The sequence below is a fragment of the Coregonus lavaretus genome (assembly GCF_964263955.1).
Source record: "Coregonus lavaretus genome assembly, chromosome: 12".
In the NCBI taxonomy this organism is placed as follows: Eukaryota; Metazoa; Chordata; class Actinopteri; order Salmoniformes; family Salmonidae; genus Coregonus; species Coregonus lavaretus.
In genome coordinates, this window is record NC_139999.1 from 37,100,517 (window position 1) to 37,114,868 (window position 14,352).

Here is a 14,352-nt window from a genome sequence, read left to right on the forward strand (position 1 = left end):
CATCTTAATAAACCAGCTAATTATTAGAATCAGGTGCAATAGATTAGGGTTGGAATGAAAGCCTACAGGATAGTAGCTCTTCAGGAACAGGGTTGGAGACCCCTGACTTTAGATAATTATTTTGTAACTTATCTGCAGAAAAACATTGTTTTAGCTCAAAAAGCAGTAGTAGCAGTATGCAAATCAGGGAGCGATGGAAACCCATTTAACTTGTATTTTTTATTCGGTAGCCTACGTTAGTGATGGGTCCTTCGCGAACGAACGGCTCTTATTGAACATATATTTTTGGTGAACGTCGGGAACCGAATCGCATCGATGAAAGAGCCGTCACTATATGATGCTTATTATATCGATATTTGTGCATAAAGTCCACCGCCATTTCTCGCATAATTAATTTGTCAGGCACAAAGGCACACCTTCTCTAGTGTATTTTGTTTTGTCGACATTCTGAAAGATTACCGATAAATTTGCTGTTTTCATCAGACCTGGCATGACATTTTTTATCCAACATACTTTAGCATAAAAAGGTTGGATGGAAACCTGGTTAGAGATCACATAATCATGTATTTTCAAATCCAATGTATTTTCCACGTATATTCAACTTCACAATATGTTGAAAAATTACATTGAAACAACGTTTATTCAACTAGTTTGTGCCCAGTCGGCTCTGGTTCTAACAGTTTAATGACGAACCATACACATGGCTAAACAAAGGTTTATTCAAAGAACTGATAAAGGTTCTCCACAGCACAAAAAAGGGTTCCCCTACATGGACAAAATGAAGAATCCTTTTTTTGGGGTACTAACAAGCACTTATTTTGAGCGTTTAGGGTTGAACCGGGATGTGGGCATGAAGCTAGGGTTAAGGTTCGGGTTGTGGTTAGGGTTGAACCAGGATGTGGAGCTGCTGCTGCTGGGCTGGGATATGAACCGATAGGGTAAGGGTTGTGGTAAAGACTAGGGTAGTCACACTGAATAGGGATTCATTTTGTAGGGATGAACTGTGTATTGATGAATTCGAGTTATACAGACATTTCCTCATTTTCTGCTATTGAGAAATGTTCTAGCATTTGTTGTTTATCTGAAACCACTGAACCGGAGCACGTTACAGAACTCTGAAGCCTCGATCACACCAACAGTGTTTCTGCGTTTTGGTACACCAGAAGTATGTACATTAATTTCCAATGGAACGCTGTGTTTGCCTTGCAGCATTGCATTGCAGTGCGTTCTGTGTGGCACATACATTGGATTTATCGAATATGCATCAAACTGTATGTGTAGAAGGCTTGACAGAAATGGTAGCAGAAGTTGAATGTTGCACACATTCAGATGATGCTGCGTACCATTTGGCGCAAAAATACTGTCGGTGTGATCGAGGCGTCAGATTGAGATTGAGTCTGTGACGCTTGCCAAACAGCGCACTCAAAATTAGGAGACGCAAGACCCTCGGAACCAATTTAGGCGTAACACTGGATGCTTACTGGTGATATTACTGCTCATACTTAATCAGAAGTGGATTCAAGTTGTGGCTGACCTTACAACTGTGTAATGTTTTTTTGGGAGACAAAGTAACCTGATGGAGTTTGACGATGCAATCGTTTGTTCTCCTCGCTTCTCTGTGTGGATGCGTCCTTTGCTCAGGTACATAACTACTGTTTCTCTTTTGTAAAAGTCAGTGTAGGTTTATTTATATTATGTATAACATTTGCAATCCCAAGTAATAATTTCTTAATTATTGTCTCGTTGCCCCAAAATCTCTCAATTTAAAGCCTATAGGCTACATTTTAGAATAAAACAAGATATTTTTGAGAAGCTAAGCCTCTATTCTAATATAATGTATACATTATGTTCTAAAATGATGCAAATATGAATGCAATCGCTTTAAATGTAGTCTTTACACACATTGACAGAAATGAATGATTTAACTTGTTTTACCTTCGGAGTCTGAGCCTACCTGTCGTAATCATAATACCAGTCAGTGAACATTATTAAAATGGTCAATCTGTCATTCAGACAGACGCATTAATAATTTCTGCTCCAACACCCTTATAGTTAGACAAGTTTATATTTTTGTTTGAACTATGGCTAATGCAATAATAATGTTTGGCCACACTGCATTCATATTTTATAGTAGATGACCCGACACACAGGCAGACAAAGTAGGACATAGGATGTAATCAGATTGTATTTTCTTCAAAATAGTGATGTATAGCGATGTGTTTTACAAAGTGCTGCTATAATGTTTTTAATGTGTGACTGTACTGATTACCAATAAGGCAGCAAGGTTGAGTGGGTCAAGGATTCTTCATACTAATGATTATCTGTATATTAGCTGTTGGGATTTGGCATTTCACCAGAAGTGACAGTGATTGGATAGCCTTCACACTTAAACATGCGTCTGATGATCTCCTTTTTCTGAGACAGTGGTCATACTAATTTTAACACCTCATTATTATTAACAGTGTAGTTGAAAAAGCAGTGGCTATAGCATTTTTAACGGGTTTAAACCTCTGTGCTGTTTTACTGTCCAATCTGATTGAAAAGGGCGCTGGACAATGGACTTGTCTATGTATTAGAGAGGGAATAGAGACATCAACAGAAGGAAATGGCTCCCTCTTATGGAGTTTCTGCTCTGCATTATCTTCATGGAGGTTGCTTGGAAACACATGTGCTTCCATGTAGTGCACTGTAACTAGATATTTCCTTCCATGTATTTTAGGCATCACAATTAGTGTGTGTGTGCGCGTTTCAGTCTGGCCTTTTCAGATGCAGTGTTACCACTGTGAAGAGACACTGTTGGACAATGACTGTTCAGCTCCAAAGTTCATTGTCAACTGCACAGCAAACATCCAGAATGCCTGTCAGAAGGAGGTGATTGTGGATGAAAATGGTGAGCCTTGCTGAATTTATTCTAGTAGGTTAATAGTAAATAACTTTTTTTTTACAAGATCGAAAATGGGCACCCTTTGACATGTGTAATTTTTGGTCAAGGCTTTGTCTTCTCTCTCTCCCTAGGTGTGATTTACAGGAAGGCTTGTGCCTCTTTCTCCACCTGTCTGATTGTGTCAGCAGGGTATCAGTCTTTCTGTGTCCCGGGCCGGGTGGGCTCTGTCTGTATTAGCTGCTGTAACACCCCCCTCTGCAACGGACCCCGCCCCCCTAGGATCTCCCTGGCCCCCAGCCATCCTCCCACCAGCCCCACTACCCTCCTCATCATCACTGTTTCCATGGCAACACTGGACTGAAGGTTCTCAGGTGTGGAGGTGCCTGGCGTTGGAGTAAACACTGTCCTGAGAGATGACTGTGGACAGAGATTCTGCAATCTATCAAGGCAACAGAGCTGACCGACCCATACTGGTCCATTGACGGACGGGAGTGACAAATTCATGAGAAATGTAGGCAGTGAATGAGAATTGACCCAAAAGTTTATAAAAATAAAATGTTGCCTCCATAGTAAATTAAGTATTCGCATAGGGAGATTACATTTTAATATCATTATTGCAGGCTGCGCCAAATCAAAGAACTAGTGTTTGTATCCCAGAGATGACTGATGAGTGTATAGTACTGAATGTACCCTATGTTCACGGTTAGGATGACACACACTTGGTGTACAAAACATTAGGAACACTTTCCTTATTACAGCCTCAATTCGTCAGGGCATGGACTCAAGGTGTCGAAAGTGTTCCACATGGCTGCTGGCCCATGTTGATGCCAATGATTCTCACAGTTGTGTCAAGTTGGCTGGATGTCCTTTGGGTGGTGTACCATTCTTGATACACACAGGAAACTGTTGAGCGTGAAAAACCCAGCAGCTTGCATACCCTGTTCAAAGGCACTTAAATCATTTGTCTTGCCCATTCACCCTCTGAATGGCACACATACACAATCCATGTCTCAAGGCCTAAAAATCCTTTAACCTGTCTCCTCCCCTTCATCTACACTGATTGAAGTGGATTTAACAGGTGACATCAATAAGCATTCACCTGGTCAGTCTGTCATGGAAAGAGCAGGTGTTCCTAATGTTTTGTACACTGTCAGATAGAAGTGATCTAAGCCCTGTTAAAAATCCCCATAGGGATGTATGTGCTACTTTGCAACCAGTTATTAAAACATGAGCATAAGTCTCATTGACTTAATCAAACTTTATTTTAACAAATTACATTAATGTAGCAGAATTACAACAGTAATTCCTGTAAAAGCAAAACAAATTTCACAGTATAAGATATGCAGTTATTTCATTTCTTAAACAGTAAAATCCTCAAGTTGAGAAGCAACAGGTGATTAGTTTGGTAAACTTGTTATTGGCACTAAGAAAAGAAAGCCTTGAGCTGCATATCAAAGAGGATGTTTGACTGCCAGATTCTGTTCAATGTCATTCAACTAAGGTTAACCTAAGGAATACAACCCATATCAGAAAGGAAACAGTGAATTTAACTTCATCTTGATTCCCCCAACATCAAGGAAGAGGATGAAACATTTGTAATGGCTAATCCTTTATCCAAGGACATGGGTAGTTGAGGACCAGTTCTGACTGGTAACTGGATGCTATGCCATGTGATTCAATGAGTTAATGACTAGAATGGTTTGAATTTGGCAGAAATGCCATACCTTCTCAATTAATCCCATAACCCCTGTCACAAGAAATTACTTAATTAAAACTGTAAGTGCACCTTGTAAATAAATGTCACCCCTGCACCTTGGGCATACCATGAAGATTAGTGGGATTTCTTTCATTTCACCTCAATACATGAAACAGGTTCTAGTGATCACCTCTATTTCAAGCACTGAATCTTTGTTAGTAAGGGAAAGAGAACAAGCTTGACAAGAAATATATTACACTTGTCAATCCATAAACATCACTTTCTTGACACCATAGCGGACAACACCACCACCAGCAATTACCATTGACAAATATCATACAACTGCTATAGCAATCATTTGTGTTTTAATGAGTCCTGTCAGGTCTAGATATTTAACATTTAAGATGCAAAGCTTGGTCTGCTCTATCATTTGCATCTTATTAAAAAAACTAATATCCCCTAAATGGCACAACCTACAACATAAAAAGACTGGTTAGAGCAGCCTCACTTTGAGACAATCAATGCCTTAAATTAAACCAGTAAATTACTCTGATCAGTCAAGGGGAAATGTTAAACGCATGACTTCAGTAAAATGGGATTGTACTGTAATAGCAGTAGTAATATTTGTCATGTGCTAATAAATGATAAACCATGTAAATGACCACCTTACAAACTCATGTTCTTCATTACTCATCGCAACGCTGAAAGCCTGTGATGTCATAATTGAGACTAATAATGGTGTGGGGGGGTTAAGTGGCAGAATTCCCAAATGGACATTCACAGAATTAACAACCTCCCACAACTCCAAACGGATACTGCACTTTTATCAGTAGGTATATAAAAAGTGGCCTTTTAAAATTATTTGAGGCATTGATTTCCTACTTAATCAGATGGAAGAGCAAAGAACAAACAAATTGTCTCCTCAAATCGTTACCTGACAACGCAAAAATAACTATCTAAATAAGTCTGTTAGTTAACTTCACAAAACTACACCATCCCTTCAAAACGGGAGTTCTTTAAGAAAACACCAAAAAAAAACACGGGGACGTCTAGGACCTTCACATCTACTTTTAAATACATCAAACCTTACGCCAAATTCCAAATCCAACCAATCGATTCCTAAAAATTAAGACACTATATCAAAGTACAAAATCAAATATGGTCTAAATAATGATTTAGAATAATTAAGCAATTAATGTGAATGCAGCAGAAGCACTCCTGATGCAATTCCAGGTCACAGATATTTTATTTGCTTGCATTCCTCCACATTTACTTCTTCTCCTTCTTCTTGTTGTCCTGCTAAATAAAGAGAACAATACAGCTCTTTATAAAACAGACATCCATTTTCACTTCAGCTAATTGACATTAAACCATGCAAAGTACAACACTACAATATGCTGGTTAATCGTACACATTGTATTTAGAATGCTTTCTGGTCCTAGGTTCATGTTTTTATATGGTTCAAAACATAGCAATGTGTATGAGAGATAGTGGAAGTATCATATAGTCGGTATACTATATAAAAAGCAATACACTGTCAATATTGTACCTTCTCATTCATGGCCAGAATAACCATGAGCTTCCTGAAGATGGTCACAAAGTCCAAGAAGAGATCCACAGAATGCCTTCAATAGGGTGAAGAGAGAAGTGTTATCAAATATCTTCTAAAACTTTTGATGAGCCACAATACCAAGTGCATTGTATACCCTACTGTATGTTTTTCTGTGTTTGAGAAGGAAAGATTGCGTGGGCAATCTAAAGTGCGACCATATGCTCCTTAATATTCTGTTGTGCGACCTGGAATTTTAATTTGGGAGCACCAGTGAGCCTAGAAAAAAAACAAGCAGATAATAATAGTTGTAATGATTAGGCTTCGCTGTACTGTTGTTTCCGAGTGCCTTAGAGAAAAAAGCCAGCACAGCGTTATGGTTGCACCATTACTAGGCTACATCCAACGGATTGTTTCTAGCCCAAACATTTCAAGATTAATTAAATTAGCCCAAGTATAATCATTTACATTTTAGTCATTTAGCAGACGCTCTTATCTAGAGCGATTTACATGAGCAATTAGGGTTACGTGCCTTGCTTAAGGGCACAGACAGATTTTTCACCTAGTCGGCTCAGGGATTAGAACCAGCGACCTTTCGGTTACTGGCACAACGCTCTTACCCACTAAGCTACCTGCCACCCATATCATGAGACATAAACAGAATGCATCAGTGATTCGTATTTCCTGCAACTTTCTGAAGATGCAAAGCACAGGAATGTCCTGTCTGTGTGCGCGCTGTGCCGTTTGTGCGTATGTCTACCACTTTGTGTAGCCGTTAGCGATGCTAATGATAACTGCTTTCTGGTAGATGGAAAGGCTCTCTCAAAAACCTTTTCAATTAAATGTTAACTACAAAGTAGCCTATCCCTACCTGGCAGAAAGATATCATGCTTACTTGCATCAATCCATTGAGCATTTGTTTTGCATACTCTGCACACACACACGTGGGCTACAGAAACACTTTGAACCAAACAGTCTATTGCTATAGGTGCATGGTGTGCACTTGAATTAAAAGGTAACTACACTTAAAAATTAAAAATGTCTTATGTGGTCACCTGATGTGGTTTAAGCATTGTTGTGGATTTAGAAAAACAACAAAACTGGATGTTCTATTTAAAAAGTGATTTTGAAAGTGAAAACCTGAAAATAAATTGAAGATCTAAACCTGGAAACGGAATTTGGGCAAAACAAAACGGGAAATACATTTTATAGGGCCCCAACTATGTAGAAATCTAATATTCAACAAATAACTATTTTCAATGACGGGTATTTGTATCAACATTTTTGCTTTTTATCATTAACAAATGTATTTACAGGGTTACCTATAAGTTTCTATGACACAACATGTGCTTCAGAAGTAGGTCGAATTCATATGGGCCCAGTGTAGTTCAGTTGGTAGAGCATGGCGCTTGCAATGCCAGGGTTGTGGGTTCGATTCCCACGGGGGGCCAGTATGAAGAAAAAATTATATGTATGTCGCTCTGGATAAGAGCGTCTGCTAAATGACTAAAATGAAAATATAAGTTATAAGCTTTATCTCAATTTTTTTTTAAATGTATCCTATTTTCTGGTGCTCCTAAATGTTGTTGTGCTCCTAACTTTAAGCTGGGAGTACCAGTGGTACCAATGAAACATTTTAATTTAGAGCCACAGGCTGACAGACACACCCATACAAGTTTCGAAATTCCAGATTACAAAAAATTATGTTTCAACATCTAACCACTCACCCTCCTCACCAGGTCCAGAGAGAGTGTGTGTCCCTTACCAGATGTAGTCTTTGTCTCCCATCTCAGCCTTTTCAATGATGAGTTGAGTGTCAAACAGCACGAATCCACACATGATGGCCAGGCCAAGGTACACGTGAGCCTACACACACAGAGAGAAATGCTTGATTGGTGAAAATGACAACCAGCACACTAAGTCATAGCTAAGTCCATAAAGAGTAGTGTTGGACAGCACTGTGTAGCACTGTGTAGCAATAATAATGGATAAAAAAAAAACAGCAAACATGACAATATTGGGTTGTTTTCCTCTTTACCGTAAACAACATGACAGACCCCAGGAACATGTTGAGGAAAGAGACCAGGAGCAGGATGGACAGTCCGGACATCAGAGTACCTGAAAGACGGAGAGAAGAAAATGTTCGATAAATAAATGAACAGAATAGAAAGTTGGAAACTTCTTTATTAACAACTTGGGGTATGTGCATTTGGTAACATTGGTTTAGTATGACGTTTGTATTTAGTGAGCACAGTCTCCCTAAATCCAGAGTGGTAAGTTTCAGTTCCTTAATAAAAAGGACAACTCCAGCACACGTAATGAGCACACTTTTTTCTCCATGCACCTGGTAGCACTTCAAGGTGTGCGAGTTTACTTTCTATAGTTTCAGTTCCTTTACATTACACAATATCTGGTTAGCAGCACAGAACACTTTGGTATTTATTAGGATCCCCTTTAGCTGCTGCAAAAGCAGCAGCTACTCTTCCTCGGTGCCACATGAAACATGACATAATACATAGTACAGAACATTAGTCAAGGACTGAACTACATACATTTAAAAAACTTCACACATAGACCTTGATATTGTGTGTATGTACTGATATGTAGGCTAATACATAAGTGCAAATTACAATACAATATATATAAAATGGCTTTGTCTCTTCCCAGTCCGTTATTTTATCTGTTGTTTTTTTTAATCTGGTTTTATTGCTCGCTTGAGTTACCTGGTGTGGCAGAGAGTTCCGTGTAGTTATGGCTGTATTTAATACTGTGCGTTTCCCAGCCTCTGTTCTGGACCTGGGGACTGTGAAGAGACCTCTGGTTGCATGTCTTGTGTTGTACCAATGAGTGTCCAAACTGTGTGCCAACTGCTTGAACAGACAGTTCGGTACCTTCAACACATCAATACCTCGCACAAAGACCAATAGTGATGCATTCAATCTCTCCTTAACTTTGAGCCAGGAGAGATTGACATGCATGTTACTGACACTTGCCCTCTGTGTACACCTAAGTGCGATACGTGCTGCTTTGTTCTGGACCAACTGCAATTTACTGATGTCCCTCTTTGCCGCACATGACTACACAGATTGGCAGTAGTCCAGGTGCGACAAAACTAGGGCCTGTGGGACCTGTCTGGTCAACTGAAATGAAAGGAAGACAGACCTCTTCCCATTTTATCAACCATTGAGTCTATATGTTTATGTTTTGACCATGACAGCTTGCTATCTAGAGTTATACCCAGCAGTTTAGTCTCCTCAACTTGCTCAATCGCCACATTATTCAATAATATATCTAAATGAGGTTTAGCGTTGAGCGAGTGATTTGTCCCCAAAATTATGCTTTTAGTTTTTGAGATATTTAGCACCAGCCTATTGCTAGTTACCCATTCTAAAACTGACTGGAGCTCTATGTTAAGGGTGTCAGTTAATTATTTTACTGTGGCAGCCAACGTGTATACTGTTGAGTCATCAGCGTGCATAGACACAGGCTTTATTCAAGATCAGTGGAAAGTCATTAGTAAAAACAGAAAACAATAATGGCCCTAGCCGGCTGCCCTGCGGTACGCACACAACTGAAGTTGCATGAGAGAGGCTTCCATTAACGAAAACCCTCTGTTCTATTAGATAGGTAACTCTCAATCCATAATAAGGCAAATCCATAATACCTACGTTTTTTCAGCAATAGCTTATGATCAATGACATCAAAAGCTGCAGTGAAGTCTAACAGAACAGCTCTGCACTTCCCTATAAGCATGCTGAAAATCGGTTGTTCATTTGTTTTCTGTAAAATAACTAGTGAGGGAAAAAAGTATTTGATCCCCTGCTGATTTTGTACGTTTGCCCACTGACAAAGACATGATCAGTCTATCATTTTAATGGTAGGTTTATTTGAACAGTGAGAGACAGAATAACAACAACAAAATCCAGAAAAACGCATGTCAAAAATGTTATAAATTGATTTGCATTTTAAAATGAGGGAAATAAGTATCAGCAGGGGATCAAATACTTTTTTCCCTTACTGTATATTTGATAAAACATTTTTTTTCTCCAAATGTTTGCTAAGCACTTGTAATAGGCTGATTGGTCGGCTGTTTAAACCATTAAAGGGTGGGTGCTCTGCTATTCTTGTGTAGCGGAATGACCTTTGCCTCCCTCCATGTCTGAGGGCACACACAGTCTTATAGGCTTACATTTAAGATGTGGCAAACAGGAGTCACAATGTATTCCACCACCAACCTCAGCAATTTCCCATCCAGGTTGTCGGTACCAGGTGGTTTGTCCTTATTTATAGATTGCAACAACAACAAAAATGTCACCGCTTCCACACCCACTATGTGGAACTCAAAACTACAGTGCTCGTCTTTCATTACTTGGTACATTATGCATGAATATGAAGGTTCCGCACTTTACCTCCAAGGAAGAGGTAGCTCCTGCGCTGGGCATAGAGGGCACTCAGCGTGAAGCACAGAAAGATTATGGAGGTCCCCAGGAAGGCTGTCACAATGATGCTGGTTGGAGGGGGAAAGCAGAGAGATGTGAGAAAAGACTCATTCAGTCACCTCAGGAGAAACCCCTCATTCAAAAGGAACTAGCTACTATACATATTATTACTGTCATCTTACCTTGGGTTAATAGAGATGACATAATCCATGGCTGGGCCCAAACCAACACCTGAAATGAAGAGGGAAAGGAAAACATAAAACATCAGCTCATGACTACTTCAATAACTAAAAATACATAGGCTGCGTTCCGATTCTCTACCCTTCTTTAGAAGTGTGCAATCGTACCCTCCCCCTCATGGGAATATGGAGGAAACCATAGAATTAGAAATTAGAATAGTAGAATGGACATGAACCTTTTTATGATGGGATAAAGGTCAGCCATTGTGATAAGAAAGTGTAAAATAATGAGTTTGAAGAATGTATATGCATTTTATGTTTGTTCACTAGCTAGCCATCCACTTTTAGAGGAATAATTTCATAAATCTTTCAAATTAACTACCAATATGCAAACATTCCATTCAAACAATGCAGTCAATCCACAGCCATACATTGGCTGAAATCAGTTGATAATAGGACTTAAACAAGTTGTAAATGCAACAAGTACTGATATTGTATCATATAATAGCACTCACAGCTTTCCAAGAAAAAAAAAAAAAATGGAGACATTTGTCTGTTTAAATATTTGAGGATATTTATACAGAATTGTTCTAAAACCTGTATAAACTGTATTTATAATAATATGACAATATTTTAGTTTGACAATTCTATTACACATTTTCTGATATCACATGCCTTACTTTAAATTTTCCTGCTTAAGTCAAATCAAGATTATGCCTCTGACTGATGGGAATCACGTGACATGCAGAAAGATGGCTGCTTATCTTTCTCGCTCCATTCCTTGGATCCCCATTGTTCTACATTTGGCCTGTGAGCACTTATTTTTCGGAACCATTTCAGTTGATTTACACCAGCACACCACCGCAAGCAGCCTGTACCAGGCAGGATGGGTAAATGTACTTACCACACAGACTTCAGGATCTAGTAAATTCTGCTGTACCATAAAAATCTACCAAGTTACGGTCTTGGAACACTAATTTCCTTCTTACTCACATGGCGCTTAGTAGAAAAGTAATCTAACAATACAGAAGTGGCATGCTCAGTCACCAATTTTCCACAATCATTCCCTTCTTTCTGGGGGTATCCCCTTTTCATTCACTCAATGGGAGGATAGGGAGTGCATGTTTTGGATGATCTATTTAGAGATTAAGGTTTGCAAGTCTTGAATGATCTTAGGGCTATATTTCAATTACCTGGTACTTTCTTTTATCTACGTTAAAGATCACCAATGCGGGCGTATGGTGTCCCTCGGGACTCATCCCTCCCACAACATAAACTACATAGAATATTAGATAGACATGGTAACTCAGAGTTTGGTTACTGATCTGTATACTGTTATGTTAGTTGCAGCTTACAAAAATCAGTACCAGTTAAGAATCAATGGATAAGAAAACCATCTACTGTTGATATTTGTTGGGATCCTGTATGGGAGAACTTAGCGGGTTCTTCTAAGAATCCCAATCATCAGCTGACATACTTAATTTCACCTTACACCTAGAAATCATAATCTCTCCTCTGTGTGACCCATGTAACCAAGATACCTTTATGCATGTGTACTGGGAGTTCTCGGGTGTGAAGATATTTTGGAAAGAGGTATCCTCCGTCTTATCTGACGTACTTGATATCACCATACCTTGATCCACCAAACTGTTATTACTTAATGATAATTCACCACTAATGTCATTACAGTAAAGACGTATAACGTTGTCAGGTTTGACAGCAACAATTGACAGCTAGTTATCAAAAGAACTACTGTAGTGAGTTTATTTCCCAACCGATTGCCATTATTTTCTTTACTTGTTACTCATGTGCAAAAGTGTACCCTTCTGATTTTATCACAATTGCTTGATTTTGTATTTAATTTCATGGAGTTCAGGTTGGGTGGGTTGGGGTAGTCGCCAGGAGGGGTTGGAGGGTGGGTTGATGCATCACGGGTGGGCGATATACACGGAGTGTACAAAACATGACCGACTGACCAGGTGAAAGCTATAATCCCTTATTGATGTAACTTGATGAAGGGGAGGAGACAGGTTATAGAAAGATTTTGAAGCCTTGAAACATGGATTGTGTATGTGTGCCATTCAGAGGGTGAATGGGCAAGACAAAATATTTAAGTGCCAGGCGCACCGGTTTGTGTCAAGAACTGCAACGCTGCTGTGTTATTCACACCACAGTTTCCCGTGTGTATCAAGAATGGTGCACCACCCAAAGGACATCCAGCCAACTTGACAACTGTGGGAAGCATTGGAGTCAACATGGGGCCAGCATCCCTGTGGAACGCTTTCGATACCTTGTAGAATCCATGCCCCAACGAATTGAGGCTGTTGAGAGGGAAAAAGGGGGGTGCAACTCAATATTAGGAAGGCGTCTTTAATGTTTTCTACACTCAGTGTATGGATGTATAGGCTATGTGGTCTATTCTAATTGTATTTACCTACTGCATAACCATTCATGCTGCTTTTTGTTATTGTCTGTGTTCCTTTAAAAATAAATAAAAAGGTTGATAACAAAAAAGGGTTATGCCTCGACTGCCATTCATTCCAATTAGACTGGTTTGGATTTCTCCATGACCAATATAGATGCGGTAAAGGAGTCAATGGAACACAGATGTTCCATTGACCAGATTGGCCCACATTCAACAAATCTGATCTAACAAAGTGGATATTCATCATCCGTCAAGGTTTATGTATTGTAACAGGCCCACAATGTGGTTGCTAAAGTCCGATTTGGATATAAACTCAGCAAAAAAAGAAACGTCCCCTTTTCAGGACCCTGTCTTTCAAAGAATTCGTAAAAATCCAAATAACTTCACAGATCTTCATTGTAAAGGGTTTAAACACCGTTTCCCATGCTTGCTCAATGAACCATAAACAATTAATGAACATGCACCTGTGGAACGGTCGTTAAGACACAAATAGCTTACAGACGGTAGGCAATTAAGGTCACAGTTATGAAAACTTAGGACACTAAAGAGGCCTTTCTACTGACTCTGAAAAACACCAAAAGAAAGATGCCCAGGGTCCCTGCTCATCTGCGTGAACGTGCCTTAGGCATGCTGCAAGGAGGCATGAGGACTGCAGATGTGGCCAGGGCAATAAATTGCAATGTCCGTACTGTGAGACGCCTAAGACAGCGCTACAGGGAGACAGGATGGACAGCTGATCGTCCTCGCAGTGGCAGACCACGTGTAAAAACACCTGCACAGGATCGGTACATCCGAACATCACACCTGGGGGACAGGTACAGGATGGCAACAACAACTGCCCGAGTTACACCATGAACGCACAATCCCTCCATCAGTGCTCAGACTGTCCGCAATAGGCTGAGAGAGGCTGGACTGAGGGCTTGTAGACCTGTTGTAAGGCAGGTCCTCACCAGACATCACCTGCAACAACGTCGACTATGGGCACAAACCCACCGTCGCTGGACCAGACAGGACTGGCAAAAAGTGCTCTTCACTGACGAGTCGCGGTTTTGTCTCACTAGGGGTGATGGTCGGATTCTCGTTTATCGTCAAAGGAATGAGCGTTACACCGAGGCCTGTACTCTGGAGCGGGATCGATTTGGAGGTGGAGGGTCCGTCATGGTCTGGGGCTGTGTGTCAC

The 14,352-nt window shown here is 39.9% G+C and overlaps 1 protein-coding gene across 2 annotated transcripts in view; it reads right to left on the reverse strand.

Annotated features, from left to right (window-relative positions):
* Positions 1-4,127: 4,127 nt before the first annotated feature.
* Positions 4,128-14,352, reverse strand: part of LOC311138709 (putative Bax inhibitor 1) — a 33,979-nt gene continuing 23,754 nt past the window's right edge. The window contains exons 5-10 of one of the 2 annotated variants that reach the window (XM_084173501.1): positions 10,751-10,799; positions 10,539-10,636; positions 8,168-8,247; positions 7,895-7,995; positions 6,130-6,205; positions 4,128-5,879 (exon numbers count right to left, since the gene is read on the reverse strand). In XM_084173501.1, the coding sequence (XP_084029627.1) occupies positions 5,850-5,879; positions 6,130-6,205; positions 7,895-7,995; positions 8,168-8,247; positions 10,539-10,636; positions 10,751-10,799 (434 nt within the window). In that variant the 3' untranslated portion in view covers positions 4,128-5,849. The remainder of the gene's footprint in view (positions 5,880-6,129; positions 6,206-7,894; positions 7,996-8,167; positions 8,248-10,538; positions 10,637-10,750; positions 10,800-14,352) is intronic. The other variant, XM_084173502.1, reaches the window with a different exon arrangement.